General features: G+C 39.2%; 1 protein-coding gene across 2 annotated transcripts; it reads left to right on the top strand.

Moving 5' to 3' along the window:
• Positions 1-79: 79 nt before the first annotated feature.
• On the top strand, positions 80-27519 carry sppl3 (signal peptide peptidase 3). Of its 2 annotated transcripts, none has more exons than XM_067574097.1 (11): positions 80-568; positions 14151-14228; positions 16612-16718; positions 16814-16933; positions 17173-17251; positions 18151-18263; positions 19990-20096; positions 22199-22362; positions 22953-23143; positions 23366-23475; positions 24359-27519. In XM_067574097.1, exons 1-11 carry the CDS (start codon positions 543-545, stop codon positions 24428-24430), a joined length of 1167 nt encoding a protein of 388 aa, XP_067430198.1. In that variant the 5' UTR covers positions 80-542; the 3' UTR covers positions 24431-27519. The 2 variants fall into 2 exon arrangements, with proteins under 2 accessions (XP_067430198.1, XP_067430199.1); XM_067574098.1 differs by having other exon boundaries at positions 81-568; positions 16612-16700.

The following is a 27519-nucleotide window of genomic DNA, read 5'->3' as shown; positions in this document are numbered from 1 at the left end:
AATGGAGAAACCGTTGCAAGCGTTTTATGTGCACAGAAGCGTCTCGGCGCGCGTCCTACTTGTAAACCTCTACAGCAGGGCGACTGTGCGCGCTCCCGCGACTCTCGCTATAGAAAACAAAGCTGAACGTCTTCCATAACAGCTAGGGGTGCAGACCTGAGGAATATCCGACTTTATACTGGACACATCGTGCTGAATATGGATTTACAGTGGGTGTAGCATCGTTGGAAGACCGAGCCTTCTCGGCTGGGGTGACGGGAGGACATTAGCAAAAAACGACGAAAATAACATCAGTGTGTTTTTTTTCTCGGGGTGCTTTGTCTTGTCCACCTAACGATAGCAAACCATCATTCCCATTTCAATTGCAAGATATTCAGCTGGTGGTTACTAGCTGCTGCCGCCGGGATGTGTCACCATGTTGTCACCTAAAAGTAACTGCTAGGACGTCGGATTGTGAAGGAAAAGCAGAAAACGTCTCCCGAGGTCCCAACGGGTTGTCACTGGGACCTGAATCTGTCGCGGAGCCCACTGTTTTCGGCGATATGGCGGAGCAGGGCTACTCATCCTGGTGAGTGCGCACAGACGTCGCGCTACCTACCAGCAGCAGCTACCCAACGTTAGCTGCCGCTACTGACAAGTCTGGTTCATACATGACGCTAAATCAATGAATTTACATGTCTGGCAATTCACAGACACACTTTGCTTTTCACGTCGACGTTTTCTGGTGCATTTATCACAGTCTAGAGAGCAAAATGTCACTCAGACAGTATACCCCCCCACCCCCTGCAGCTCTGATAATGCTAACAGCTAACTTCAGCTAGCAGCGGCTAATCAGCTCCACCAGCTGATGCTGTGCTAACCGTGCTAAGCTTATTGGGTTAGCCAGTTGGTGATTGATTCTGTCGTTCATATTATCAGCGCTGACTGTATGAAAAAAAACATAGTATTTTTTTGCACAGTGAGGACAACGTTGTACGACGGCGTCAAGCTGATTAGTGGGGGTTAGCTGTGCCAACAAATTAGCGTTAGCTGATATAAAATGGCTAGCATTCATCGTCGAGCCGCTGCTGCACACAATAACAAAGGCTCTGCCGTGGAGCTAAGCTAGCTAACTGGCATCGCAGTCATGTTCCTAAAATGCCAGTTTCAGGTTGAGCTTGGCATTGTGACACACGACAGGTTGTCATAAATCATCGTTATATCATCGTTGCAGAAGCCGGGTTAACATTATAATTGCATGTTAGTACATGGTAAGATAAAAACGAAACCAGACAACAGATGATGTGATCACTGAAATGCGTTGTTCCCATGAATGAAAATGACCTGACTTTGTTGAGGCCTAGCTAATTAATTTGAGCTAAATTATGCTTGTTTGATCCCAGCAACACGGGCTGAGTGTCTGTAATGATAAATTATTAGAACAGCATCCTCTTCTTGTATGAATATTCAGCACTAATGACTCTAAGAGCAGACTAGGTTCATTGAAGGAAATGCTGTGTTTAAATTGTGTCAGCTGAGTGACTTTGTGTCATTGTTGTTTTAATAAACATCCTGTCACAAAGCTATATATTTAGGGAGGAGAAGGCCAACCACTACAAAATTTCCATTTAAATGTAGGATTAGGCCAAAACTTTTATTATCAGCACAGTCAATTCATTGATTATTGATTCACTTATTATTCTTATATCTTATATCTAATTAATCTGGCATATTGATACAGGAGTTTGTTCTGTAAGGTCAGGAACTGTTATGATTTTCTTTATAACTATGAATATTAAGCATGTAGAAAACAAGTAGTTTAATCTGGAATTTTAATCTGATAACCATTGTTTAGGAGCTAGTAGGTTTAGATGTTTCCTCCCAGAGTTCTCCTTTAATATTTATGAAGTTTAGTTAATAGTAGTTTAGTAATGTTGATTTTTAAGAGTTTTATCCCAAGAGAGGCTCAGTGGCTTGTCTGAGGTAGTCACTGAAAAACAATGACCTGGTGCCTGCTTACGTTGTAATGTATTGTGAATGAATTTATTGGGAATAATATGTGATGGAAATCTTTTCGTACATGTGTTTGTTTTGCAATTCAAATTTGAAATAAGAGGGCTATGTCTAAAATTCACAACAGAGTTGATCAAAACTGAATTTGATGTTCTCTGTTTTTCATTGCAAAAGTGTGCAGGCAGTACCTTTCTTACAGGACGGCTTCTATCTTTGTATGTTTGCTTGAGTCCTATTCAGATGAAAATATTTTACAAAGGATGATTGGTAATCAAATGTTTGCCATGCTTGTTGGTAACTAAGCTTGTTGATGGATAAGGACGTACAACGAGATGGTTGTGACCATTGTTACATTGAAATCAAACTGCTTGTGCTAAGCTGATAGAACTCAGTTACAGGAAACCAGCTCTATGGACACAAAAACTTTAAAGATGCACTTTAAGGCCTCATTTACATCTAGTATCGACATGTGATCTATATCTGGATACATGATAAAAAAAATAACTGCATCTTCCAGCAGGTTCAAAATTGTCTTATGTATGTATTGTATCATTTTAGCTCCTAGTCTTATGTGTTACATTAGGCTTAACATGTCTTGGACCATTTTTCGCATTGAGTACATTGACATAAAATTAAGATCAATTGTTTAATCGCCTGTTAGGACAACCAACATGCTTATTTCCCAAAATGTTGTTCTTTCCTTCAAAATCGCCCAATGCCAACCTAGAGAAAAAAAATCCTATTTGAATGAAATTTGAGTGTGTAGTTGCTTGTGTTAATGTAATAAGTAAAAGCAGTCATATAGTTTGTTTACGTTGGCAACAGTTTTACTTTGCAACCAAACTGATAAGTCACATTTGCTTTTATCACTACAGCGTGCATTCACTCAGACAAACAGTGTGGTAAAAATTTTCACACACGTTTTTACGCTGCATTTTAACATACAGTCATCTGCAATTTTACAGTGGTGTCACATGACTAGTTACTTTTCCATATTTGCCCGTAAATTTGAATCTGTTTCAGGTGAGACATGAAGTTGTGAGCAATTATGTGCCTTTATAGCTGTGCAGGCTGTAAGACAAGACTGAAGCTGAAATCTTCAAAATGATATTATTTTATTCCATGTGTATGCCGGAGTGAAACTCTAGAAACACAGAATTTGGCTTGGTTGAGAAATGTGGATTGTGTCGTTTCTGTTGGGTTGACAGTGCTGTAATGAAGTAAAAAAACTACAAAAATTATACTTGATGCTCTGCTATGTTTTCTGTAATTTAAATGTACATATTGCAGCTTTCAATCAGGCTAAACCCAATAGCACAAGCACAGTCAATCTTCAACAAACATAAGAATCATTTGAAAATGTTATTTCTGCCAGTTTTGTCTGTTTTTGTTATTCTGCCTTTGCCTCTGTCGCTGTTCAGCAGGAGAGGAGCAGCTAGACTAACTCCATACTACATTACATCCTGAACTGTTGAATACACCGAAATTAACCTTTTGTCTTACCTGCCAAGGGGACTGTTAAATGAAAAAAATCCACCGGCGAAGTATATATTTTTTGTGTCACATATACCTACTCCTCCCCACATAATATCTATTTAATTAACTGTAGCTAGCAGTAGACCTGTGGCAAGTGACAGTTTAGCGGAGAGCTAGGAGTGCTCGAGACGGTCTGTGGCTGGCGCTCCTTCACCTCAGACTGTCTCGAGTGCTCCAGCAGTTTTGCGGCACTGTTTAGACATGCGTAAAAAACGTGTATGGTGCATGTGTCTACACTGTATAGGGACAAACATGAGTAATTTCCTCTGAGCCATCATGCCAGATATTTCATTACATGACTATTTTGGTATAAACATTTACCCGCCAGTGCGGCTGATAGCTTTCTGAGATTTACTCGTCAATCAGAAAAACTAGCTGCATGTGGCGCTTGGCAGGTGTTTATTTCGGATCCTGAATGCAACCCCAACTCCCATCAGAAATACAAACACCTACGGAGACTTATGTCACCTCTCACATAATCAAAGACCAGTTCTGCTCTATGAGCATTTAAAAAAAACAAACAAAAAAACCCACCAATTTTGCATTTCAGTACTGAAGCCATTACATAAAGCACCCACAGGTGTCATTAATGTACTTAATTGTATTATGACTAAAGCAGGTATTTGAAGACACAGACCTGAAATGATATATGTGTATACAGGCATTTGGATAAGGTGCTGTGCTCAGCAGCGTTGGCACACTTGTATGTTCCATTGTTTGCCATTAGTTTTACAGTTGTTATATTGTTGTCTGTACTGTACTAGATAAATTACTAATATGTAAGCACCAGTGCGCCTTGTTTAGCCTTGTGATAGCCAACCGGCCAATATAAACTTCTGAAGATGTCTTGTTTGAAAGCTGGCAAGTTGTAGTTTGATGCTACTTTTAACAGCCATTACAGCAGCAGCAGCTAGCTTTGCTGGCTTGATCGATAACCGTCAGTACATTACTCTGTTACCATCACACTGGTGCATCCATGTGTCACTGGAGTTTTTCTCTCCTAGTTTCTCTTCCTCACTTTCAGTTTTGGGGTTTATCACAGGGCATACTGTGTAATTCAGCACTTACCAACCATCACATTTTAGGTGAAATTGTGCCTCCTGAACTACACACAGTGATATACAGTCACACAGACGTGTTAGGTGAGAGCAGACCTATATGTGTGTCATATAGTATTTCATTTTTCTTGTCTGTCCAGGCACATGTTAAAAACTGTGTGCCACTTTTCTATCTACCTATTATATCTTGCATAGTTTTAAGGAATGGAAAAAAATGTCTTTAACCTTTTTAAATTTTGCCATCACAAGGAGACATTATCAAATATTGGCCCTCGTTCTGTGTAATTTTTATGGTAACTTTCGCTGAAGCCATTGTTTTCGCCCAGATTGCCATGTGCCTTTTTGTATGATTGTTGAACAGCCAAAGCGTCCCATCTATATCATCTTCAGGGGACATTATAAGAGTGTGATTATGTGGCAAGTTCATATAACAGATGTCCGAGGAACGTTTAGACTATGATTGAGAAAGAGAGGACTTTCTGATGTGGCAAGGCAGGAAAGAGGGAAGCATTACAACTATGACAGCAAACAAAGGTAAATATGATGTCTTATGCTATTCCTTGTGAGAAAATTACTGGTGTGCTGTGGTCAAACTACACCACAACTTTAGTTTTTTGAGTGGCGCAGTAATATAGAAATGCTTGAGGGCATAATGATGGGTATGCAAACTTGTCTGTTTACAGGAAGTGTCAAATTGAAATGGTCTCCTGAAGAATAACAAGGAATGACTATCAGGAGAATGCTGGCTTCGCCAAAGTATGAGGCTCTCTCATCCCTTTACTGTGAATCAGAGACCGTCCTTTGCATGGTGACTTATAATACTGGTGTAGCTCTAGTATAATCACGTCTAGTAGAATTCAAATAAAGAGATGTTACCTGCAAGGTCTTGAAACACAAGCAAACAATCATAGAAGTAAAGTAGAGGATAACACTTATCTATAAAACATATGTGAACAAAGGCATCAACTGGCTTTCAGCTCTCAGTTCAGTATGGGTCTGATATTGCTCAGCTTGTATTGGTGTAACATTTAAACCTTTCAACCAAACATTTTCCTATACACAGAGATTTTTGATTGTGATGATTGTAGAGTGTAGGTGTAGGTCGTGTTTTCCTGTGTTAATGCAGCAGCAACCCCGTATATCAAACCAAAAGTCGAGAATGTGGCTTGGTGATATGCACAGTGTTTCCTAGACATATTTTAGTTTATTCTTGGCAAATAGTTTTTAGTCTATAATATACTAAAGAATATCAAATATAATGGCAAATACCCACAGGAAGCTGTAACCAGCAGTGTTTCTTGTGGTATTTTTACCTGATGAATGACTTATATGGTTAATTGTTCATCAAAGTGGATTCATTTTCAGTAATTTGACTGATCATTAAATAGCTTGTTTTAGCATAAATGTTTCACAGTTAATTCTTTTGATTGTATGGAAGAATGATTTGTAGGTGATGCTGTCCATGTGTGAAGAAAGTCTTATTTATATTCAGTAACACTCAGTAATCCCTGTTCACTCTGGGATTCAAGGATAATCTGAGCACATTTCAACAGTTTTTTGTAGTGTCTTTGTGACGCCTCATTGAGGCTACCTTTTACACACATCACTGCAGTTTAATTTAGGTGCCTTGCAAAATGTTCGCAGTGTATTGTGGTTCTTACAAATGTGGCTGAAGTTGTATGTTTTGTTTACGTTCTTCTGTATTTGCCAACAACAATAAGAGATTTTATTGTTTTATTTCTGTTGTCCCATATCAAATTGACCTTTTTTTTTTTTACATACTGACACCATGGTGTTGTCCCCTTCTCTGAAGTCACCTGCTGTAGTGTATAACCAACTATTTCTAAGATTACTGTAGGATATCATCCAGAAATTATTTTCTGGTACCACAGAAGTTTCTAAATCACTTCGATATGCGCTATTAATGTAACTATCAAATAAATAACTATCAGATAATAATAAAGAAATATATATCAAACATTGGCTGCATATCCATCGACTACATCCACAAGTCCAAAAGTGTCTTTTTATTTTCTCTTTGGCCTTTTTATTAATGTTTTTTTTAAAAATGGTATTCTACCTCTAGAAATAAGGTTTAATGCTTTTCTGTTATTAAGATCTAATCCAAAAATCCTATTATTTAGACTATCTGCAATATAAATCCGAGTTAAGCTCTGCCTTTGTAGACACAGACTAATCAACAAATCATTCACACATCTCATTAACTACGGGATGTTTAAAATGTTGACTTCTGTTTACTTAATTGACAGTAATATCTAGTGTTAAGCAGCATTTGATTAATGTGGTAAGAACAAAAATGACAGTAAACACTGTCCCACATGCACATTTAGGTCTCCTGATATTATAGTATGACTATTGACACAACTAATGCTGCACTATCAGCATTAGAGCACACGTTGACCTGTCTGAATCTGACGGATTACTGAAGCACCTGTTGCCTGCGTCCAAAGATTAGCCTTCAGAACATAAAGGCCTGAATCTTTCTCATATGGAGAGACAATAGCCTAACTTGTCTTGAATATTGAAGCCGAGGCTTTCAGTCACCTAAATTCTAACAACATCATGCTGCAGGTTGTGAGCTGAGACGTGGACCATGTAATGGTAACATCACAGACAAACCCAAAGCAGGACCTCACACACTCTCCACATCAATCTTTTCAATGTTGATCCCTTATCAACACAAATTCAAACAAAATAAATTCCATAGAAGGGTGTAAACACACACCAGAGCAGAAATGCGGGGGAGGTGCACTTATTTCAATGGAGGCAAAAAGGTCACAGTTGACCAAAAATTACATTCTTGTTCCTGAAGGATTTAGCCCATAACATTCATAATTGGATCAGAAAATGGAAAGAGATAAATGATAATTCCCTCTTGGAGGTCCAGAGGCAACTCCACCCAGTGGCAACTGCAAGCTTGTGTATACTACAGCACAAGTAAACACAATACAAATACATGTGTGATAGCTATGTGCTAGGGGCTCACATTTTCTCATTTGGAGTGATGTATCTGCGTGTGTGTGTACGAGGACAGACCCGAGTAATTATGTCTGGTCTCTCAAACAGCCACGCCTCACAGGCAGAGGCAGCATTTGCAAAAGTCTTCATTGTCACTTGGTGACCTAGCCCTTAGTGGTCAAGTCATGCATGCAGTTGGCTTGATGGAAGTCGGTATTGGAATTGTGTTATTTGAAAACCTAGTCTGTCAGCGAACAAGGACGTCTTATGGCACTTTGGGCTGCCATCCAGCCCTCAACAGTCCGGGATTGTATTTTGTTTTTAAATGTTCCATTCATCTATCTCACCCATGTTCTACAGGCTTCTGTGCGCAGAATTCAGACGAACCAGTTCGATACTAGAATATGAATTAGGTCCGTGGTAAATTCAACTAGCTGTCTATCTGCGTGCTGTGTTGACAGTGAGGCAGTGACATCATTAGTGTCTGTGTGTAGAAGAACAAGGTCAGTTTCTTAATCACTTTCTCAACACTTGAAGCTGAACTGTTGGTTATACATTTAACCCATTTAGGTCAAAGGAGAGAAACTCATATGAGTAGGGTGTCATATTTGGATTGGCTACAATGTTAGGCATTTATTATGACCTACATCTTGGGTCAAGTAAACCCGGCCCTATTGTAGTTTGACGCATCTGTAAAGACGATGCCTGCGGAGAGTGTTTTTCAGTCATTAAGTAGAGCCCTGTATTGGACAAACAAGAACAGGGCAAAGCTACAAGTTGCAGCATTGTCCCGGTGTCCTGTTTCCACAGTGAACTACATGTTACCCCTCCCCTCATAGACTCCCTGTAGTCATTCCCCTACTACTGAATGAATGAAAGAGACAGGAGATTCTTGCTTCTTTTTTTTTTTTCCTCCCTAAACATCACAATGAAGCCTGTGAATTCCTGTGTCACATGTACATCAGAATGAATAATGATTTGAAGCGCTGAGTCTTTTTATGCGAGGGCTGTTTTCTCTGCCAGTACTCGGAAGAAAACTAGTATTCACTGAATGCCAGCAGAACAGGACAGTTTTCAGTTGCAGGGCCTGATATTTCAGCAGGGCACTCGATACATAATTATACATATTACTTTCTTTAGTGCCTTGTTAGTGTATCTTATCAACATGAATTAATCTGTTTTGACTAAACCAAATCCATTACTTTATGAGCCCTATTCATACCACGATGGTGATAACATGTCATCCTCTGTGTTCATGCCCCACAGCCAAGGCTTACCTGTAAAGGTATTATACCATTTATATCTTGAACTGTACCAGTGATCACATAGACATTCAAATCTGTTCATATCAGTATACTAGACTAAACATAAATTTCAGTGAATAAGTTTTGCTGGCATAGCCAACACAAACTGAAATTTGAAATACAGTCTGCATGATTCATGTTGGAAAGGATTGTTTATATTAACTGTATGTTGCTGTTACGGCCCTGGCTAAAGGGGAAGTAACAGCAACATAGTAGTTAATATAAATAAACATGTATCAAACACTGTATTTCAAATTTCAGTTTGTGTTGGTAGTTTCAGCAAAAACATGGAGCTTTTGCTTCGCAGTTACTGATTAAGAATAGAGTTGCTTTCAGTGAATATTTGTTGTTTTTTTAGCTTTAAACGTAACAAGTGTCCTGTTGAGTGTCATTCAGTCAGTGTTGGCAGGCTCTACTTGTGACCATTGTTCCTCTTTTCTGTGTGTTGACATCCTCAGTATACCATAGCTGTGTTTCTCCTCCACTAATTCACTACTACCTATACTATATAGATATTACCAGTCAAATGTTTGGTCACACTTTCTCATTCAAGGGAATTGGAAGGTGTGTCCAAACTTTTGACTCTATAGTGAACTGTAAATTCAGATTTCAGACATGCATGAGTAAAGCACGACCAATGTTGGATTTTCGAGGCCGATATCAATATGAGAGTTTGAAAAACAATGACACAGTGTATTGGTACAACATATCTCCAATAAGCAAATATCAGCCAGTTAAAGTGTCACACGACCAATTTCGCATTTATCACATGCGACACATTGCGCAGTGGGATTGTTAGAACATGTAGTACACTTGCCATGCACAATATGTTTTTTCATTGAATTGTGTGTGGGTTTTTTTGAGAGCACTATAGAGAATTCAGGTGGGTAAATGTAGTGCAGTAGGTAGCATATAGGGAGCGATTTTTGGATGCAGCCCATGATTGTTTTCATACCGCTGAAAGGCAATATTAAGAGCATCTGCACATAAGTATGTTAAACAAGAAGAGTGCAGATCTCCGCCAGCTGTGTCTACCTTACAGTCACGATGGCAGTGAAGATAACAAAACATCATTCATCTAGTATCATGCCTTACTTGAGTGGATCATGACATATCGGGTATGGAATTAATCTGCAGATGCTCCGGTTCAACATGAGACCAAACTTTTCTATGGATGTCAGTTTTTGAGCCACGACAAAGGCCATAAATGTGGCCTGCAACAGACTAGGTAACCTTGTTTTTAGCATGGTGAATGGTGTTGTAAAATAGGCTTTTCAGACATTGTGAATCACTGTAACCACGAGAGGTCCTTGAGCATACAGTCATAAATGTGCACAAAAAAAATATTAGGCTGATGGGTCCAGCAGTATATGAGATTAGCTGCAGACAAACACACACACACACACACACACGACCAAACGCATGATCTCCTCTAGGCATACACCCAGCGGAGATAATAAAACTAATTAGCCAAAGAGATTGATATACTGATAGCTAATAGATTCCAGACAGTGATAGTTGCATCGGTGCGTTTTAAGACACTGATGACATTTGGGGGAACTTAAACGCAGCTTCTGATGCCATTACCTCTGTAAAGCATTGATGATGATGACATTATTGGGGACAGAGCATGTTTTTGTAACTCCAGGCTGCATTCCTCTCCCATGGCCAGAGAGTTTGACAGGAGACAGGCAGGTCAGGATTGGGGTCAAATCTGCACCTCTCAACTGAAGGTGGCTCTTCACAGTACCAGCTTTGTGTTTGCCCCAGAAAAAAAAAAAGCCTGCATTATAAGGTTGCATGTCATGTCTAGACTATGTGAAAGCCCCAGATCACTGATATGGAAACAATTTGGTGCTCAAATGCAGCATTGGTCTGCAAACTAGAAGCCTGGTCACACATTTGTCTGAGACGGAGACACTGCTGCTTTATGTTGAAATTATAGCATTAGAAACACTCAGGAGGTTGATGTGGAAAGTGATTCAGTCATACTCATCGTTCATCAAGACAGCGCAGTTTCTCTTTCTTAGACAGGAAGTTAGATGCCAACCGTCTTATGTATATGATTTGATATATCTTCAGGTTAATACGAAGTGTAGGGATACTCTTAAACAGCAGCTCTGAACACAAGACTTTCATTGTGTTGTCCTTGATCAGCTCCTCTTAAATTTATCAGGCCGAGAGGTATTTAGATTTTTACAGGGAACATTCAGTAACCTTTTTTTGCAGTGTTATTCTAGTGGCATCATCTCAGTAATTTCTTGCTGAAGGCCCAGACTGGTTTGCTGTATTTTGTAATGTTAAATATTTGTTTGCTATTCTAGGTAGTATAGAAGAGACAGATCTTTTTGCAGGAATGCTGTTTGCATGGTTTCTATTTTGAATCTTGGCAGATGCATTGCTCAGGCATTATAATGCTTATGTTGAAATTTTAGCTGTTGTTAGCTATTGTGTGCATCTGTGTGTTGTTTCAGGATAGGATCTTGTGTTGTCTTGAGTATATTGTATTACACAACTAATGCATATCATCATATACATTCTAGTACAAAGTCTAATTTATAATAACTAGTACTCACTTTGAGTAAGTAGCTGAACTTTATGAAGTGCCTTTAAAAGAATAAAAGAAGCAAGGTGCTGTGCAAAAGACATGTAAAACAATGTGTATAACAAAGCCTACTACAATATGTAATAGAACAATTAGAAACACATTTTACCAAAGTGCTCTTGCTTGTATTAAAAGTTTTTAAAACCTTTTTAAAACTAAGGCAATTTGATGCTTGTTTTCAAACTGTGGGTGAGTCCTGTGCTCCCAAATTACATCGATAGGCTCAGTTAAAATTCAGAAGAAACCAAAAGATCACAACCTTACCACAGTTGTGAGCCGTATGGATCACATTTGCCTTATTGATTTTCATAATCAATAGCTTGTTTGTCCTCAGTTCTTTTTTTAAACACAACAAAATTTGCAATGCGTATTTTACTATCGAGTTGTTTCACCCTCATTTCTACTTGCTTTGTTGTGTGTAATTATAAGGGCCGGTGTTCTCAGGGGAGCAGAATATGTTCAACTCTCTGCTACACAGCAGCATTTTATGTAGCGTGCAGTAACAGTATGTTGTGCGGTGATACAAATACATTTATTCCAGATGTTTCTCACATTATATTAAGTGTTCTCTTAGATGGTCAACAAGAGGGATTTTAAATCCTTCAAATCTCATAATTTAGACCATTGTGATTATAGTGCATCAGTTATATTGAACTGTGCTGACCCAGTTCCTGTATATGATGCACAGGTCAGTTGACCTTTGTATAAAATGGATCTACTGCCTTGTTTGTTAACATTTGCTGTGGTATACATGCTTTTAAATTTTAAGATTTCTTGAAATTTGCGTCACCCCACAATTGTGATTGTCAAAGGCCCTGTTTACACCTGGCATTAACATGCGTCTCGGGTGATCCGATCACAAGTGGACAGCTTGAAGTATGTCTGTTTACACCTGAGTGACCACTTGTGATTGGATCTCACTTCCCTGCTCTACATGCAAATAAAGACGGACATCATTTCCGTTTTTCAAAGACCAAATTCGTTCATTATTCGTCCAAAGCTGTGTTCAACTTGTTTGATTAAAAAGGATAAATATTCAGGATATATATAAATATTCCACGTCGTGAGAGAGAGAGAGATGCAGCGATCTCCCCGCAGCTGCGTGTGCATTTACGCGCAAGACACAGCAGCATAACTTCATTGATTATTTATATCTCTGACACACCGACAGGGTTGGTCAGGATTTAGTTTTAATTAATTTTCTGTGTTCTTCTACACATGCAATAGGTCTATTTATTTATATTAACTGCATCTGTTACACACACAGTCCGGTTCATACAGTGAGACTATTTGGCGTAAAGCACCGTCCTCCTGATAAATCCTGAGCTCCATTATGTCGAGCAGCGCAGCAAAACTAAAAACTGTCGTGATTTGACAGGACAGAAGAAACTATCCAGCTACATTAAGCTTCTGAAATATTTTTTTAGACAGACAAGCGAAAAATTAATGGTTTAATTTCTATTCTAACTGTCGATTTGAAGAGGGAAACCGGGAAAAACAGGAAAAAACGAGAGGTGGATTACGTTTTTAATTCACATGAAAAACAAAATAATTTATTTATCCTGTTACGGGACAAGTCTAACAGCTTTGAACGGAGGGTCCTGTGTTTAGTCTGCCGGAAAATAGAGGACGTCAGCTGAGTAGGCGGTCCTTCAATGTGGCCCAGGACGCATTGCGTTTACACTACTAAATAAATGTGGCCACATGCGGTCCAGACCACCTCCGAATGTGGTCTGAGTGATCAGATTTCAATGCGTCTTGGGTGCGTTTACACCTGTATTTACATCTGTCCACTTGTGATCCGATCACCCGAGACGGATGTTAATACCAGGTGTAAACAGGGCCAAAATACTTTTGCCTGTCTACTTTGGGAGGGGAGATGTGACTTGTGTGCCTGCAGAGATTCAAATTGGTGGCGATAAAATCACCATAACCAATGTGAGATTGTCGAAAGTGGAGAAATGATTGACTGAAATTACAGCTGCATACTTCTCTCCATTTGTCATTTTCCACAGTATGGTGGTATAAAATGTGGATTTTGATTTCAGACCGATGGTTTGTATGCCTCTATGGCTGTGCACTCTTCAGCTGAATGGATTATAAAGGAGAAAGAGAAAGAGGAGGATCACCTTTATTCCCAGAGAAAGGGATATTTGCACAGTTCTCCACTGTTAAATAATTCCAAGGTTGTTTGCTGCTCAGATTTCTTGTTTCATAATCCAAGTTTAAATAGATTTATGTAGCATCAGGTCCATCCTGAGTCACTGTATTTTGTTCACAGTTAGAAATCATTAATGTGCAGTCCATAATCATACAGCAGTATCCTGTATCCTTTGTTTAAAAACCTCATTACAAAAATTAAAGTCAAAGAAGCTTACCAAAAAATCACGCAGAGAAAAATAAAGATGTTATCTGATGGATAACAGGAAATCTGATCACATCAGATTGGGTTTGAACTCAAACAACAAATGTGTTTTTATTCACGTCAACTTGTAATGAATCAGCAATATGGTAAAAAATTACAGTCATAATGGGAACTGTGTTTTTTTGCGTAGCAGATAAAAAAACCTGCCACACACTCGTGTCTCCTGTATGAAACAAAAGGTGGTTGCATTTTTTAAAAAACTAATTTTATATGTTTACATGTTTGTGTTTTTCTCTCTCTCTCCTCTTTAGGGCGTACTCCCTAGTTGACTCCAGCCAGGTGTCCACCTTCCTCATCTCCATCCTTCTCATCGTCTATGGCAGCTTCAGGTGAGTGTCACTAAATAAGTAATTATCTGTCAAGAGGGATAGCGGACAGTGACTTGCAGAACACATCTTGCTTGTCGCATAAACAAGACCTATAGCCTAAAGCATACTTTCTTAAATAATAGTTTATACTGCAAACTCTTCTGCCCCATAATAATAACAAGCCTTGGCCCTGTAGGGTCAAGTTACATTTTCTCATTTTGGTCTAAGTCTGCAAGAATTTAAAGAACCTAAAGAAAACATCTTTTGTTTGGTATGTTATGGTTAATATGTCAGAAAGCCATTCAGTTGATTTATATACCCATTTCCCAGGATTCAATCTAGTGCAAATGTACATCTTCTGGTAAATGTGAGTGAGAAATACTTACGTTTCTGCAGTGTTAAGCGCTCTCACAGCCCAAGTGTACCCCATGAGCAGTGGGTGTAACCTGATTTTGGTGCATTATGTGCACCGAAAAAATCTCCAGCCCTACGCCTAATGGTGTTTTGATGGATTTAGTTGCATTAGGAAATTGGCCAAAAAGCATTTGTTCTAGAGGAGCCTTATTAGCAAGTAAATGGCTCAATGTAGTTTTTTTTCCCCTCAGGCTGAATTGATGTTTTGCACATCCATTTGTTATTGATTAAGATATATAATCAATCAAGTTACTCTCTTTCAGAAAAACTGTACTGTACCTATCTGTGTTGACACAAATCTGTCATCCAGATATAAGAGGTAGAGAGGCGAGTGCCAGTACGATGCTCCGTCCTCACTTCATGATGCAGGCAAACTGTGATAGCAGGAGAAAACCCATCAGGGCTGGAGCACATTATGGTTGTTGGGTGGATTGTAGTTATTATTTGGAAGTCAAGACCAATCAGATCAAATTGCACTGAGATCATTGTAGTCTGTAGCTGCTGCTGTCAGGAGATAAAATCATTTACAGTGTAATGTTGAAGGATTCTAGTCTTTGCACTCTAAACAAGACATCACCAGTCACAGGCCTTTTAACAGCAGACATTTTGACTTTTAATAGCAGGAAAAGCACAGGTGTTACTAATACTATTCAAGGCTACATCCACGCTAATACGTTTTTGTTTTAAAGCGCATAACTTTTGCTTCATTTATGCCTAGCGTGCACACTACTCAGTTGTTTTCGAAACCCTAAAATGGAGACTTTTGAAAACACTGCTGACCTTGTATTAGTTTGAAAACTCCAGGAATGCATTTTAGTCTGGACGGGCGGAAACGGAGACTTATGAAAACGCTGACGCAGATGCCCACGTTCACTTTCTGATTTGGTTTTATCGGTCACAACATGTCCTTCCCTGATTCGTCACGCCCTTATCATGTGATGACTCCCAATCTATGTTTTCTGCCGCCTGTGTCACTTTCAGTAACAGTTCCACCTTGTCATCGATCCAAACAAAGAAATTTCTGGTCTTACTTTTTGCCATCGCTGTTCTTCCTCCGTAGTATTTTCTACAACTAAGCAACCAACAGCAGAGTAGACAATCTGCTTCCTGTTGAAACTAGCACATGTATTCCTAGTGTACGTGAATGGTCATGTGATATGCGTTTTCAGGCATAGTTAGTATGGATGGAAATTATTTCTGAAATGGTGCTAAAACTCCTGTGTTAATAGAGATCGTTTTAAAATGAAAGTGTATTAGTGTGGACATAGTCCAAGTTTCCCAGTAAGCCGTGACAGTGAGCCAGTACACATAATACCAGACACTGAAACTGAAGCAGCTAAATGGAATTCAGCCTAATTAACTTTATTATTTAAACTTGTGTTTTTCCTACTGTGACATGTCAAAACGCATGAAAAAAGCCCGTAAGATGGAAATATGCACGTCGCCTAACTTTTTATAAGCATATTTTATTTTTACGACAGATTTTATGACGACTTTCAGCACCGTTGATGTCAGATATGAGCAGGAAAAAAACTGCGAGTAAATGGAAATATTGTGTGAGCGCACATGAGTGAGACACTTTCAGGTTTCATTATATAGCCACAGTTCAGCTGAAGTTCACAGACCTCCACCTCTCTGCAAAGTTTAGCCTTTCTTTCACCATTTCACCCAAATGTGGCTTTTCCCGCTGTTTATTTTCCTTGTTAACAAATTAATTAAACTCAATTCTACGCTGCGATTTCAACTTAGAAGAAAGAAAGAGGTTTTTTTTTTATGTTTTATCAGACTTCAAAGGGAAAAAAATGAGTCATCTCATGCCCAAGAGACGTTACTTTTCAGGAGTTTTTGTCTGTAGTTCAGTCACTGTTGATATGAGGCAGCCTAATTTTACTGTGTGCATGCTTTTGAGATCCTGATTACTGATGTCTAACACCCAACCCACTCTCCTGCTCTTTGCCCCCTCCTGCTCTTTCTTCCCTCCCTCCTGCAGGTCATTAAACATGGATTGTGAGAACCAGGAGAAGGATAAAGATGGTAACCCCACGACGGGGTCTTTCAATAACAGCAACACAAACAACAGTGAGTGTTACTCACATGGCAAGTCTACTCAAAGCACTTTTCACTCACTATTTTTACTTTTACCCATGTTTTTAAAGCGATAACTTCTGAATTGATTGTTTCTTGTTTCGCAGGTATTCAAACTATAGACTCCACACAGGCACTGTTCCTGCCCATAGGGGCCTCTGTGTCTCTGCTAGTCATGTTCTTCTTCTTTGACTCAGTTCAGGTGGTCTTCACCATCTGCACTGCAGGTAACTATTGCGATTGAACATAACATTAAATTAGTTTTTACGAGTTAGTGTTATAAGGCTTTCACATGTTTATTCAGTAATTAAACACGGGGGAGAAGGCCTCTTTGCTGCATCGATGATTTAAACTGTAAAGATCATTAGCTGCCCCATTAAAGCTGACGGAAAACGACTGGAACAAGCCGTCTAGGTGTACTAATCTTTTGGTCTTTTCGTGCATTTCTTTTTTCTCTTGTCCTCAGTTCTTGCAACAATTGCATTTGCATTCCTCTTGTTGCCAATGTGCCAGTATCTGACCAGACCCTGCTCCCCACAGAACAAGTAAGAAAGTCATGTGGATTCTTTGTGTCTTTTAAATCCTGTCTGTTGGTCAACCTGCTGCATGCTTCTCTTTCTGTGTGTCTTTTAATAAATATCAATTGCACTCTGTGATTCAGCCTAGAAGAATTGTTCAATAATGGTCACGTCTCAGTAAAATGTGGATTTCACTTGACTTTGAACATTAAAACCAAAAATTATCTGCATAGCTCACTTCCATTAGGGGTAAGAAGGAAAATATATGTGTGCTTTGGGTGAAATAGCCCTTTAACTTTTTATTTTTTAACACCAGTAAGACTGAAATTGAGTTGTGGGGAGATTGGGGCTACCTGTTTTATATTTATTGGTTTATGTTACAGGTTACATGCTGTTGAAGGTTACAGCATTTTTGATAAATGAAAAATGGGTCAGACTTTGTTTTTTTTTTAAATTGTTAGATGTGTCCAACACATTCAGTTTGATTTAACTCATTTTCTCCAATGAAGTTGGAAGTTGTGCAGCTGTTTGCTGTGTTTAATACTTTGGATTTTGTCGAGTGAAAGCCGTTTGACTCAGATGTCTGGACTTCACATCACAATAATAAAACACAAGGAGTCACTGAAAACACAACCCACCCACTCAATAACCAATATGAACACCTCCTCTCTAGTTACAAATTCCTATCCAGTTTCAGTAAACCTTTGTCTGCTTTACAGAGCCAGTAATAACTCCACCTCCAACCCAAATCCCCTTTCCTGCTCAGTTTGGTTGTTGTTAATTTGTGTATCTTGACATGTGCACAGATAAAGGCTGTACAGGCTACATCTATGTATCTAAATCTAAAATATAAATGTTTGTGTGTGTGTGTCACTTTTTCTTATGATTATTTTTTGTCACTGCATCTCAACTTTGTCTTATTACAGGATTTCGTTTGGCTGCTGTGGGCGTTTCACTCTGGCCGAGCTCCTGTCCTTCTCCCTCTCTGTTATGTTGGTGCTCATCTGGGTGCTGACTGGACACTGGCTTCTCATGGACGGTGCGTCACTCTGTCATGACTGTTGTGTCAGTGTGTCTGCAGCAAAGGTTTTTCATTCACCAGAGTTCAGTACACATGATAAAAATTTCTCTGAATGGTAGAGCAGTTTGTGGTTCACATTACTTACGTCGCAATAATTAGGAATATCAAAAAAAATCTGCCCAGAATCATCTCCTAATCATGAAAGTAGGTCAAGTCAAGTCACTTTTATTTGTATAGCACTTTTCATTTACTGCTTAATATCAGCGTAAAAGCAATTGATTAACATGATAAAATTGTTTAAAGCAAAGTTTAAAAATACAGAATACAACAATTAAAAATGATCATCAAATCAAGCACACACACACATTATAATAATAAAAATGGAAAAAATAAAAAATGATAAAAAGTTGAAAAACAGTTATCCAGCCGCATACACTCAGGTAAGAAATCGGCTTGTCATAAACCTGAGAAAACAGAAAGGTTTTAAGTTTTCTTTGAAATGTTGGAACAGTAGTGACTGATCTCAGGTCATCTGGTAGTTTGTACCAACCAGCAGGACCAAAGTATATAAAAGCTTCCTCTGAGGACCTGGATCTTATTCTGGGTACAGTTAGACGACATCTACCAGTTGACCTTAGGGGTCTGGTTGGACTGTAGTCAGTGAGCAGGTCAGTGATATACTGGGGGGCCAAACCATTAAGTGCTTTATAGTCTATTAGCAGATTTTTGAAGTTGATCCTGTGCTTTACTGGGATCTGGTAAATAGATTTAAGAACTGGTGTAATATGTTCGTATTTGTGTGTTCATGACAATTAATTGACGTCTGTGGGGTGGAGTGCTGTTAGCATAGCTGCTAACTGTGCTACTTGTAGGAAAAATACCATTCCAATCATCTATAAAAGAGTCTGGACAAAATTCAGCTTTAACCTTCTCCTGGGGAAGAAGGAACTTAACATGACTCATACAGTCTGAAGCTTTTAGCAACACTATTTTCAGGCTTTTACTGGAGAGCACTGCATACTAACACAGGAAAAATATTCTCACGTTGTTAGTCAACTGCTGTAGAAAATAAAACTGGCATTTAAGCAAACTGCTCTTCATCAAAGTTGGTGTCTCTAGTGAAACATTGACAAAGCAGAGGAGCGTGTGTGGGTGTGTGCAGTTCTTTTTATTTGACCCAGTTGACTTCAGTCATTTTAAACATGTTACTAGCGTCTTCTATGATGTGAACAATGTAGCATTTTATCATCAAAAATGGAAAAAAAAAACACTTGCACAGATAAAACTGGTAGCAGCTGCATTAAATTGAGAATTGATTTTGAATGGAAAATTGATTTAGAATTGATCCCAAGAATCAAAATTAGATGGTAAAAATCATAAAAGATTTCCACACATGCTTGACTCTGTGTCCATGCTGTGGAACCAGTAAAATAATGTTAGAATAAATGCAACAGTATCCACAGTACTTTTACTGTGCACAGTGCAACCATTATAATAAACATAATGTATAGTCTGATATACTCTAATCTCAACACCATCTTGTGTCGCATCAGGTCGTACCTCGCACACCCAAAAGTGAAGTAGGACACAAGCAGGGAAATTCCTTCAGAAAAGTCTAATTAATTAACCCTGTGTGCACAGTAATTAATGTTTCTTAAATAAACTATTGCTATTTCTGCCCTTTTCTGCTGAAATGTGGAAGTGTGTTTTTAACTATTGTGTTTTTTTTTTTTCCTCCCCGCAGCTTTAGCCATGGGCTTGTGTGTCGCCATGATAGCCTTCGTACGGCTTCCCAGTCTGAAGGTGTCTTGCCTGCTGCTGTCAGGACTGCTCATTTATGATGTGTTCTGGGTGAGAAATGACACCATCCCAAATTTCACCAGCATCACCACTGACACACACACACACACACACACACACACTGCCATGAGCTTAAAAACCACTAATAATATCCTTCTACTCATGAAAGCCTTTACATTTGTTCTTAACACCCCTGAGCTGGTACCTCCATGCCAGCTTAAGTAATTTGCTGCCGAGGAAGTGATTCATTTCACATTTAACTGCAGCAGCTTGTTTGGAAGAAAGTGGGTAGTTAGCACTGATAGCTGTGATTGCCGCTGTCGCTGAAGAAATCAAAGAGAACTACCTACAAAAACACAACCTTCATAAACAGGAAATTCAAGGAAATTAATCAGATTAAACACCAAGAAGAAGGCAAGCACGCTAGAATGGACTGCAGCTGTCACCCTGAGCCCAAACTATGAATGTCATAATTTCCGTTGAGAAAACTTATAAAGCTAGTTGTCCTTCTCTGCCACCGGTGGATTTAGCTGCGGTTTATTAGTCTCAGCTGCCATTGTCATTACTTTGGATCAGCACAAAACACAAAAGCAACGGTCACTTAGCAATAAAAGTGTCACCACAGTCGAGGAGAACCAGTGTCTCATGAATGATCATTTTAATATGTGGGTGTGTATCAGTTGGTTAGTGAGTGAGACAGGAAGGAATGCTTGATTTTTTTTAATGAAACCACTGAACAATGATGATCAGTTTAGATCTCAATCTGTGGTTCCCCTCAGGGAGAATCTAGAGCACATGGCTACTTCAGATGTATTATCTGTTTCATTCATATAATAATAAGTTGCTTGTATTACTTTTTATAAAGAGTAATACATATGGGTAAAATTGTCATCTTCTACGAAATATGTTTCACTCCAGATTCAAACATCTTCATCCACATGTTGAAAAAAACAGATTTCTGTGAGGTTTTCCTTTCACAAAGAAATGTCACCAATAATGTTAAAACTGAACAAAAGCAATTTATAACACACACATACAAATTAAAACAAAAGCAAATCATAACTGACACCGCACAATAAGACGACCCTCACTTTTCCAACACCTGTTCTCGGAAAAATACAACACACTTTCACACTCGTCCTGTTGGGAAAGTTTCCCTGAGATACTATTAATCCAAGGAGAAGAGAGTCCTCATCCTTGAAGCCTCTTCTCTCATAAAAGTGAAATACTTCCATTAAAGCAGAATATAAATCCCACATTTGTGTATCTCGTTTATCAGTCACATACTCACACTCTCTCTCGTCAGGCTCTTGGAAGCAGTCAACATTATTTTCTCTGGTTAGCATTTTTCAGACTGTCTGTTTGAGCTCCTCATCATCTGTGACAGCAGTAATTCTTGGCTGCTTGACAGACGATTTGGACCCCAATCCGTTTCTGCAGTAAAGACTCATTTTCACTCGTCATGAATTTATTTCTCCCATGGCAGAAAACATATTACACAAGCCTTCAGGTGCTCCTGTAAGTTAAACTGAGCTGATGAAACACTTTAAGGGCTGACGGACTCTAAAATACACACTCTAAACAGACTTAACTACACTTGCTAGCCTAGCAACATTAAGGCTACAAACAGTCCATAATGGTCCTACACCAGTCCTCTCTCCATTCAGACATGATCTCTGATCTTCTGGACATGAAATTGTCTATTCCTCAGATAGAAGTCAATCCCTACTTGTTCAAATGTAATTTCTGGAATAAAATATCATCTTGTATTCGGGCTAGTACGGTACATTTTCTGCTCTCATCTACAACATATTTGGTGTCAAGCAACCTGATAGCACACTTTTTGCTTTCCAACCACCATCTGACCATTTATAATCAGAATAATACTATAATAGACAAATATTAGATGCATAATTATTTGTTGGGATTACATGCTTTTTATAACATAAGTTGTTTGAAGCAGTGAGTGAGTTTACTGTGAAATTAGATAAAGCAGCAGCAGAACCATTTAAATACCAAACTTTTCACAGCTTCTCAAAAGTGAGAATTTTCCTGCTTTCCTTCATATGATTTTAAATTGAATACATGTTTTACAGCAGATAAAATAAGTAATAACCTGGCCGGTTAAATTACTCTTTTGCATTTCCCACCAGGTGTTCTTCTCAGCTTACATCTTCAATAGTAATGTGATGGTCAAAGTTGCCACCCAACCTGCTGAAAATCCCATAGACGTTCTGTCCAGGAAGCTCCACCTGGGGCCAGGGATGGGCCGTGACGTCCCCCGCCTCTCCTTACCCGGCAAACTGGTCTTTCCCAGGTAAGACTGACCCTAACCATGAAAGAAGTGTGTGTGTGTTTGTGTTCCTGATCTTTACATCAAGGATCTTTCACTCAGAGGCTATTGACCAACCTGTTTTATGCGTTTTTGTGCTGTGAAACCTGAGCTTTCACTTCCACACTGAACTCTTCCTTTATTAAGTCATTGCAGCTGCTCACTTCATCACTCTCTGCTCTGGTGTCTGTAATTGAGTTTTTAGCACCTCTATTGACATGGCTCTTGAAATCAGTCCATCTCTTCGGTACAGAGTGACCACTTTTGACATATCATGAAATTTGATTCAGATATTTAAGGTCAGCAGAAGATTAATCCTAACGTTTTTCTTTGTGATCCCCTAACTTTTTATTTAGTGCAACAAACAAGACAAAATTCCATTTGTTCATCCTTCTAAATATCTGTAAACCCCCCTAAATACAATTAAAAGTTGTCATTAACCTCAAATTAATTAAAATTTGACTCCTCATCAGGACGTAGGTTTGCATAGTAAGTATTGAAATACAAATGACATACATGTTGTACACTACATGGTAGTTACAAACTCATTTCAATGTCTTTTCCTCTTCTTGCAGTTCCACAGGAAGTCACTTCTCAATGCTGGGAATAGGAGATATCGTGATGCCGGGGCTACTGTTATGCTTTGTTCTGCGTTATGACAACTACAAGAAGCAAGCAAACGGGGAAGTCCCAGGCCCTGGTAACATGTCCGGACGCATGCAGCGCGTCTCCTATTTCCACTGCACTCTCATCGGATACTTTGTGGGTAAGCAAGGAATCGATGAATGGATGGATGTTAAAGGTCGAGATGTGTTTTATTTCAGTGTGAGGTGGTTTTAGATGTTTATTTTCTAAACTTCTAAGCATCTAAACAGAATTTTTTAGGTATAATCTTTCAGAATGTCGATGTTGAATCTCAGGTTTCCCATCTTTTTTCCTTTTCAGTAGCTTGTTATAACATTAACATGTGGTTGATGTGTCTCTTCAGGTCTGCTGACTGCCACTGTGGCCTCCAGGATCCATCGTGCTGCTCAGCCAGCTCTGCTCTACCTGGTGCCCTTCACCCTGCTGCCTCTGCTCACTATGGCCTACCTGAAGGTACACTGAGCGCGAGGGACACAAACAGTCACGTATTTGCAAGAGATGAAAGTTCAGCTGAGGCAGTTTTGCATAATTTAGCAGTTTCCTTGAATGCTATAATTGAACCAAAGACCATTGTATAGTTCTTTTCTCAAAAGGAGAGAAGGATAAATATTTCAGGTCGACTGATCCGATTCCCTCAGTAAAATTTCACCTGCAGTTTCTATATTTTTTTTTTTTTTACATTTTGGTTCACCAGTGCAGCTGATCTAATTCTTGATTCAAATGATGTAATCTACTCATACAATCTACAAATGGAAACCTCCCACTAAAAGTGTATAAGATTTTTGTTGTTGCCTTTTTTTCCCTCTTAATTTTAGATTAGGCAGTTTAATCAGTACATAGCCAGTCATCAATGACAACTGATGCAATGATTAGTTGATCAGCAGAAAAAGAATTGGCCACAATTTTGACAATTGAGAAATTGTTTACCATTTTTCAAGCAAAAATGCCAAATATTTCCTAGTTCCAGCATCTGGATTGTGAAGATTTGCAGCGTTTCTTTGTCTTATGTGATATATTTGGACTGTTAGTGAAGGAAAACAATCAATTTGAAGATGTCACCTTGGGCTTTAGGACATTTTTCATTATTTATATATAATTTTTATGTCCAAATGATTAACCGGTTGATCGAGAACATAATCTGCAGATTAATCTGTAATGAAAATAATTATAATAAGTTAGTTGATGTCCTATCAATGACCTATATAGATTGTCTGGGAAATAATTATTCAAATTTCAAGTTTATAGACCTAAAAACAAAGTTTGCAGCAAGTAGTATGAAAGAATATCTACAAAGGAGTACAAATGAGAGAGATTCTTATTGTTTTGTGGTTCACAGGGGGATTTGCGACGCATGTGGTCCGAGCCCTTCCACGCCAAGACCAGCAGCTCCCGCTTCCTGGAGGTATGATGCTCCCTGGGAATAACCGACCAGCGCGGGGGAGGACTGCAGATCCTTACCCTTAATTAGAGGGAAGGAGAGAGGGCGCACTCACAGTGAGGCCATGTTGTCATCACTTGTTCATGCTTTCCGCCAATCTTCTGTGAAAACCCTCAGAAGGACACCAGTGTGTGGATCACAACGCCCCAACACGACTCATCTTTGGTCCCTACATCCTCCCCGTTTCATCTCCGCTTCCTCTTTTCTGTTTATTTCCTCTTCATTATAGCACATCCTGCCTGTGCTGTTTTTGTTCCACATCCCCCCCCCCCCCCCCCTTTTTTTTTTTTTTCCTTTTTCCCCCCACTTCATCCCTCTTCTATAGTTGGTCTCATGTGCCACTCCCCCTCCCATGGCCCGTTCCATTTCGTCAGGCCTCTTCTCTCTGCGTTTTCCTTCTTTCTCTGCGTCTTTAATTTCCTCTTGCATCTCTGTTTGTCACCGACTCAGATGAACTCGAGAGCCAGGCCTCCCCCCTTTTTGTGGACTTACGGTTGTGAGACATGGCTGGGGTTTATATATATTTTTTTAGCATTGTCGTGGTCATTATTATTATTAATATTATTATTATGGAACGAGTTAAACAAACGGAGAAGAGGCGGAGTGTTGCAGAGGCACAGGACAGTGCTCGGGAGCGACAGCGACACAGAAAAGGAGAAGAGTCTTCCCCTTCCATCCGTCTCCCTCTCCCCCCCACCCCACCACCCCTGCCCCCTGCTTTCTTCATCTGTCCATCATCCCACCACAATGTCTTCTCCCCAGCGCTCCCGCCCTCCTCGGACACTCCCTGCGAGCCCCACCCTCCTCCTCTCTGTTCATCTGCTGTCCCCATTCCCCACCCTCCACAGATAACTATGTATTTTATTTAGAAAAGTTTTATTCTTGGCATATACAGAAATGATGCATTATAAATTGTTAAGCCGCCCCTGATGTTGCAAAGGGGCAGCTTCTATTTGTATATATGTGTACACATGTATTTGCGGTATCTTGAGTTTGTATTTGTGTTTGGGAGTATGTTGAATAGGGTGGGAAACTAACGCCAGCCAGCAGCCGAACTTTGGTAAATTTCGGCTGCCAGTTGTGGCGAGTCGACCGGCGAGCATCCATCATTCGGAGGTTGTTTTCTAAAGTTTGTTAGCTTGTGTGATGGAAACATAGCTGGTGGACTTTTGGAAAAAAATAAAAACAAAAAAAAAACATAAGTGGCTGGTTGATGAAAAAGTTAGTTTCCTGCTCTAGTGTTAAAGTATGCGTGCGTGCGCGTGTGTGTGTGTGTGTGTGTGTGTGTGTGTGTGTGTGTGTGTGCGAGTGAGAGCGAGACAGATGAGTGAACAGTTGTTTTGTTTTACTTGGTTTTAATTTGACATCATGAACATGTTGAAAACAGTGACAATAGTCAGGTTTCCATTGACCTGGGCGTGTTGGATCAAACTGTCGTAAACACATGACCTGTCTAATGGAAACAGTTTGTGTCTAATCTTGTAAAATAATTTGCTGAAAACAAACAAGCGTCAGTTCATCTTTTTATCAGTCTTTCTGCTGATAGGTGGAAATGTACACAGTGTTTTTTTTTTTTTTTTTCAAATAAATGAATGTTGAATTAATTTGAAGGTATGCTATGTTACTTTCATCATGAAACCACGTCATGCATCATGCTGGGTTTTCTACTGAATTTCTGTTGTGCACCCAAAATTATGTTCATGGAATCACTAAACTTTTTAGCTTCCACGAGTCCATAAATGTCTGAGAAGGTTGATATTAGATCAGTTTTTATATATTTTGACAAAAGACAAGTCAATGGAAACAAACAGCACATCTTTACTTCGTCTGAACTTTATAAATGTCAGTGTTTCACCTTGGTCGATGAAGACCTGACTATTGTGAAATTTTGGACTCAAAGCCTAAGAGATGAGGGTCAGTAGGATATGAAGACGTTCTGTGGTTAGAGCCACGTGTAATTACAGATATAGGGTTGTCTGGGTGGATGGTTAAGTGTGTGTGTGTGTGTGAGTGATCAGATAACATAGTCTGTTTGGACCCGGGGAGGGGAGAAAATCACTTTATGCCCTTCAGAAAACGAAAAATGGAAATTAGAAATTAAAGCTAACCCATAGGATGTTTTTACTGTCACAGTTTGGTACCCGACAGTCTTACAGTCTTTTTTTTTCTTTTGTCCTTCCACTGTTTTGTGGTGCTTGTCAGTTAATATCTAATGTATACTGGAAAAAGTGAGAGTAATCGCACGGCAGGAAGTCGGAGAGATATACGGACGACTCGGTTTGCTGGCTTTTTATTTTTGTTCTGTTGGTTTTTTACTATCTGGACGTGCATGTTAAGTGTAAAGTGTATCATTTCTCAGACTGCATTAACAGGGCTACTGCAGTTTTGAATCTCTGCTGGCCGACACCAAGGCACTGGACCTATGAGCTGGCCTACACTGAGCAGTGTCAGCAGGTGGGACTAAGGCGTCAGGTCAGAAAGACTGCGATTGGTCAGCTCTGACTGATTCACAAAGGCTGAATTTTAGGACCTGAATTCAGGTTGGGACATCCGGCCTGCCTCTCGTCCAAACTCGGACTTAATGGAACCACAGACTCCCTTCACCTCTTCATGGACATGGCGAGAAAATACATAGATTTATATACATATATATACGTATATGTGTATATATACATATATAAATAACTGATGAAGATCATGGTGGTAACAACAAAAAAAAGTTTCATTTTTTTTTATAGAAAATGGATTTCTTTTTACCCCCTTCTTTGTAAAGTTTTTTTTTTCTTTAGTGCTTTAGTTTTTTTTTAATTTTCTTTCCACCTCTTCTCCCCTCCAGCAGAGGATTCCAGCTCTGTTGGTGCATCGATATTACGGCTGAATGGATTCTGTATAGAAAAATGGTGAATAAATAAATTAAGAACTGTGTAGTGAAACATGAATCCTGAAGCGCTCGATCTAAAACACTTTGTCTCCTTTTAACCCCCCTCCCCTCCGCCCTCTCCCGTTCTTTCCCTCCTCGTTCAGGATTCTGCTGTAAATAAACATGACTCTAACTGTAA

Source organism: Thunnus thynnus, chromosome 19 (assembly GCF_963924715.1).
Source record: "Thunnus thynnus chromosome 19, fThuThy2.1, whole genome shotgun sequence".
Lineage (NCBI taxonomy): Eukaryota > Metazoa > Chordata > Actinopteri > Scombriformes > Scombridae > Thunnus > Thunnus thynnus.
The sequence above is the reverse complement of the archived record's forward strand: the minus strand, read 5'-3'. Positions and strand labels throughout refer to the sequence as shown.

What these genes read in the sequence shown, in the direction of transcription:
- sppl3 (XM_067574097.1), top strand. Translation starts at nt 543, where the DNA reads ATGGCGGAGCAGGGCTACTCATCCTG. An exon ending in GGCAAACTGGTCTTTCCCAG is followed by an intron (nt 22,363 to 22,952) that starts GTAAGACTGACC and finishes CTCTTCTTGCAG; the next exon opens with TTCCACAGGAAGTCACTTCT. An exon ending in TCTCATCGGATACTTTGTGG is followed by an intron (nt 23,144 to 23,365) that starts GTAAGCAAGGAA and finishes GTGTCTCTTCAG; the next exon opens with GTCTGCTGACTGCCACTGTG.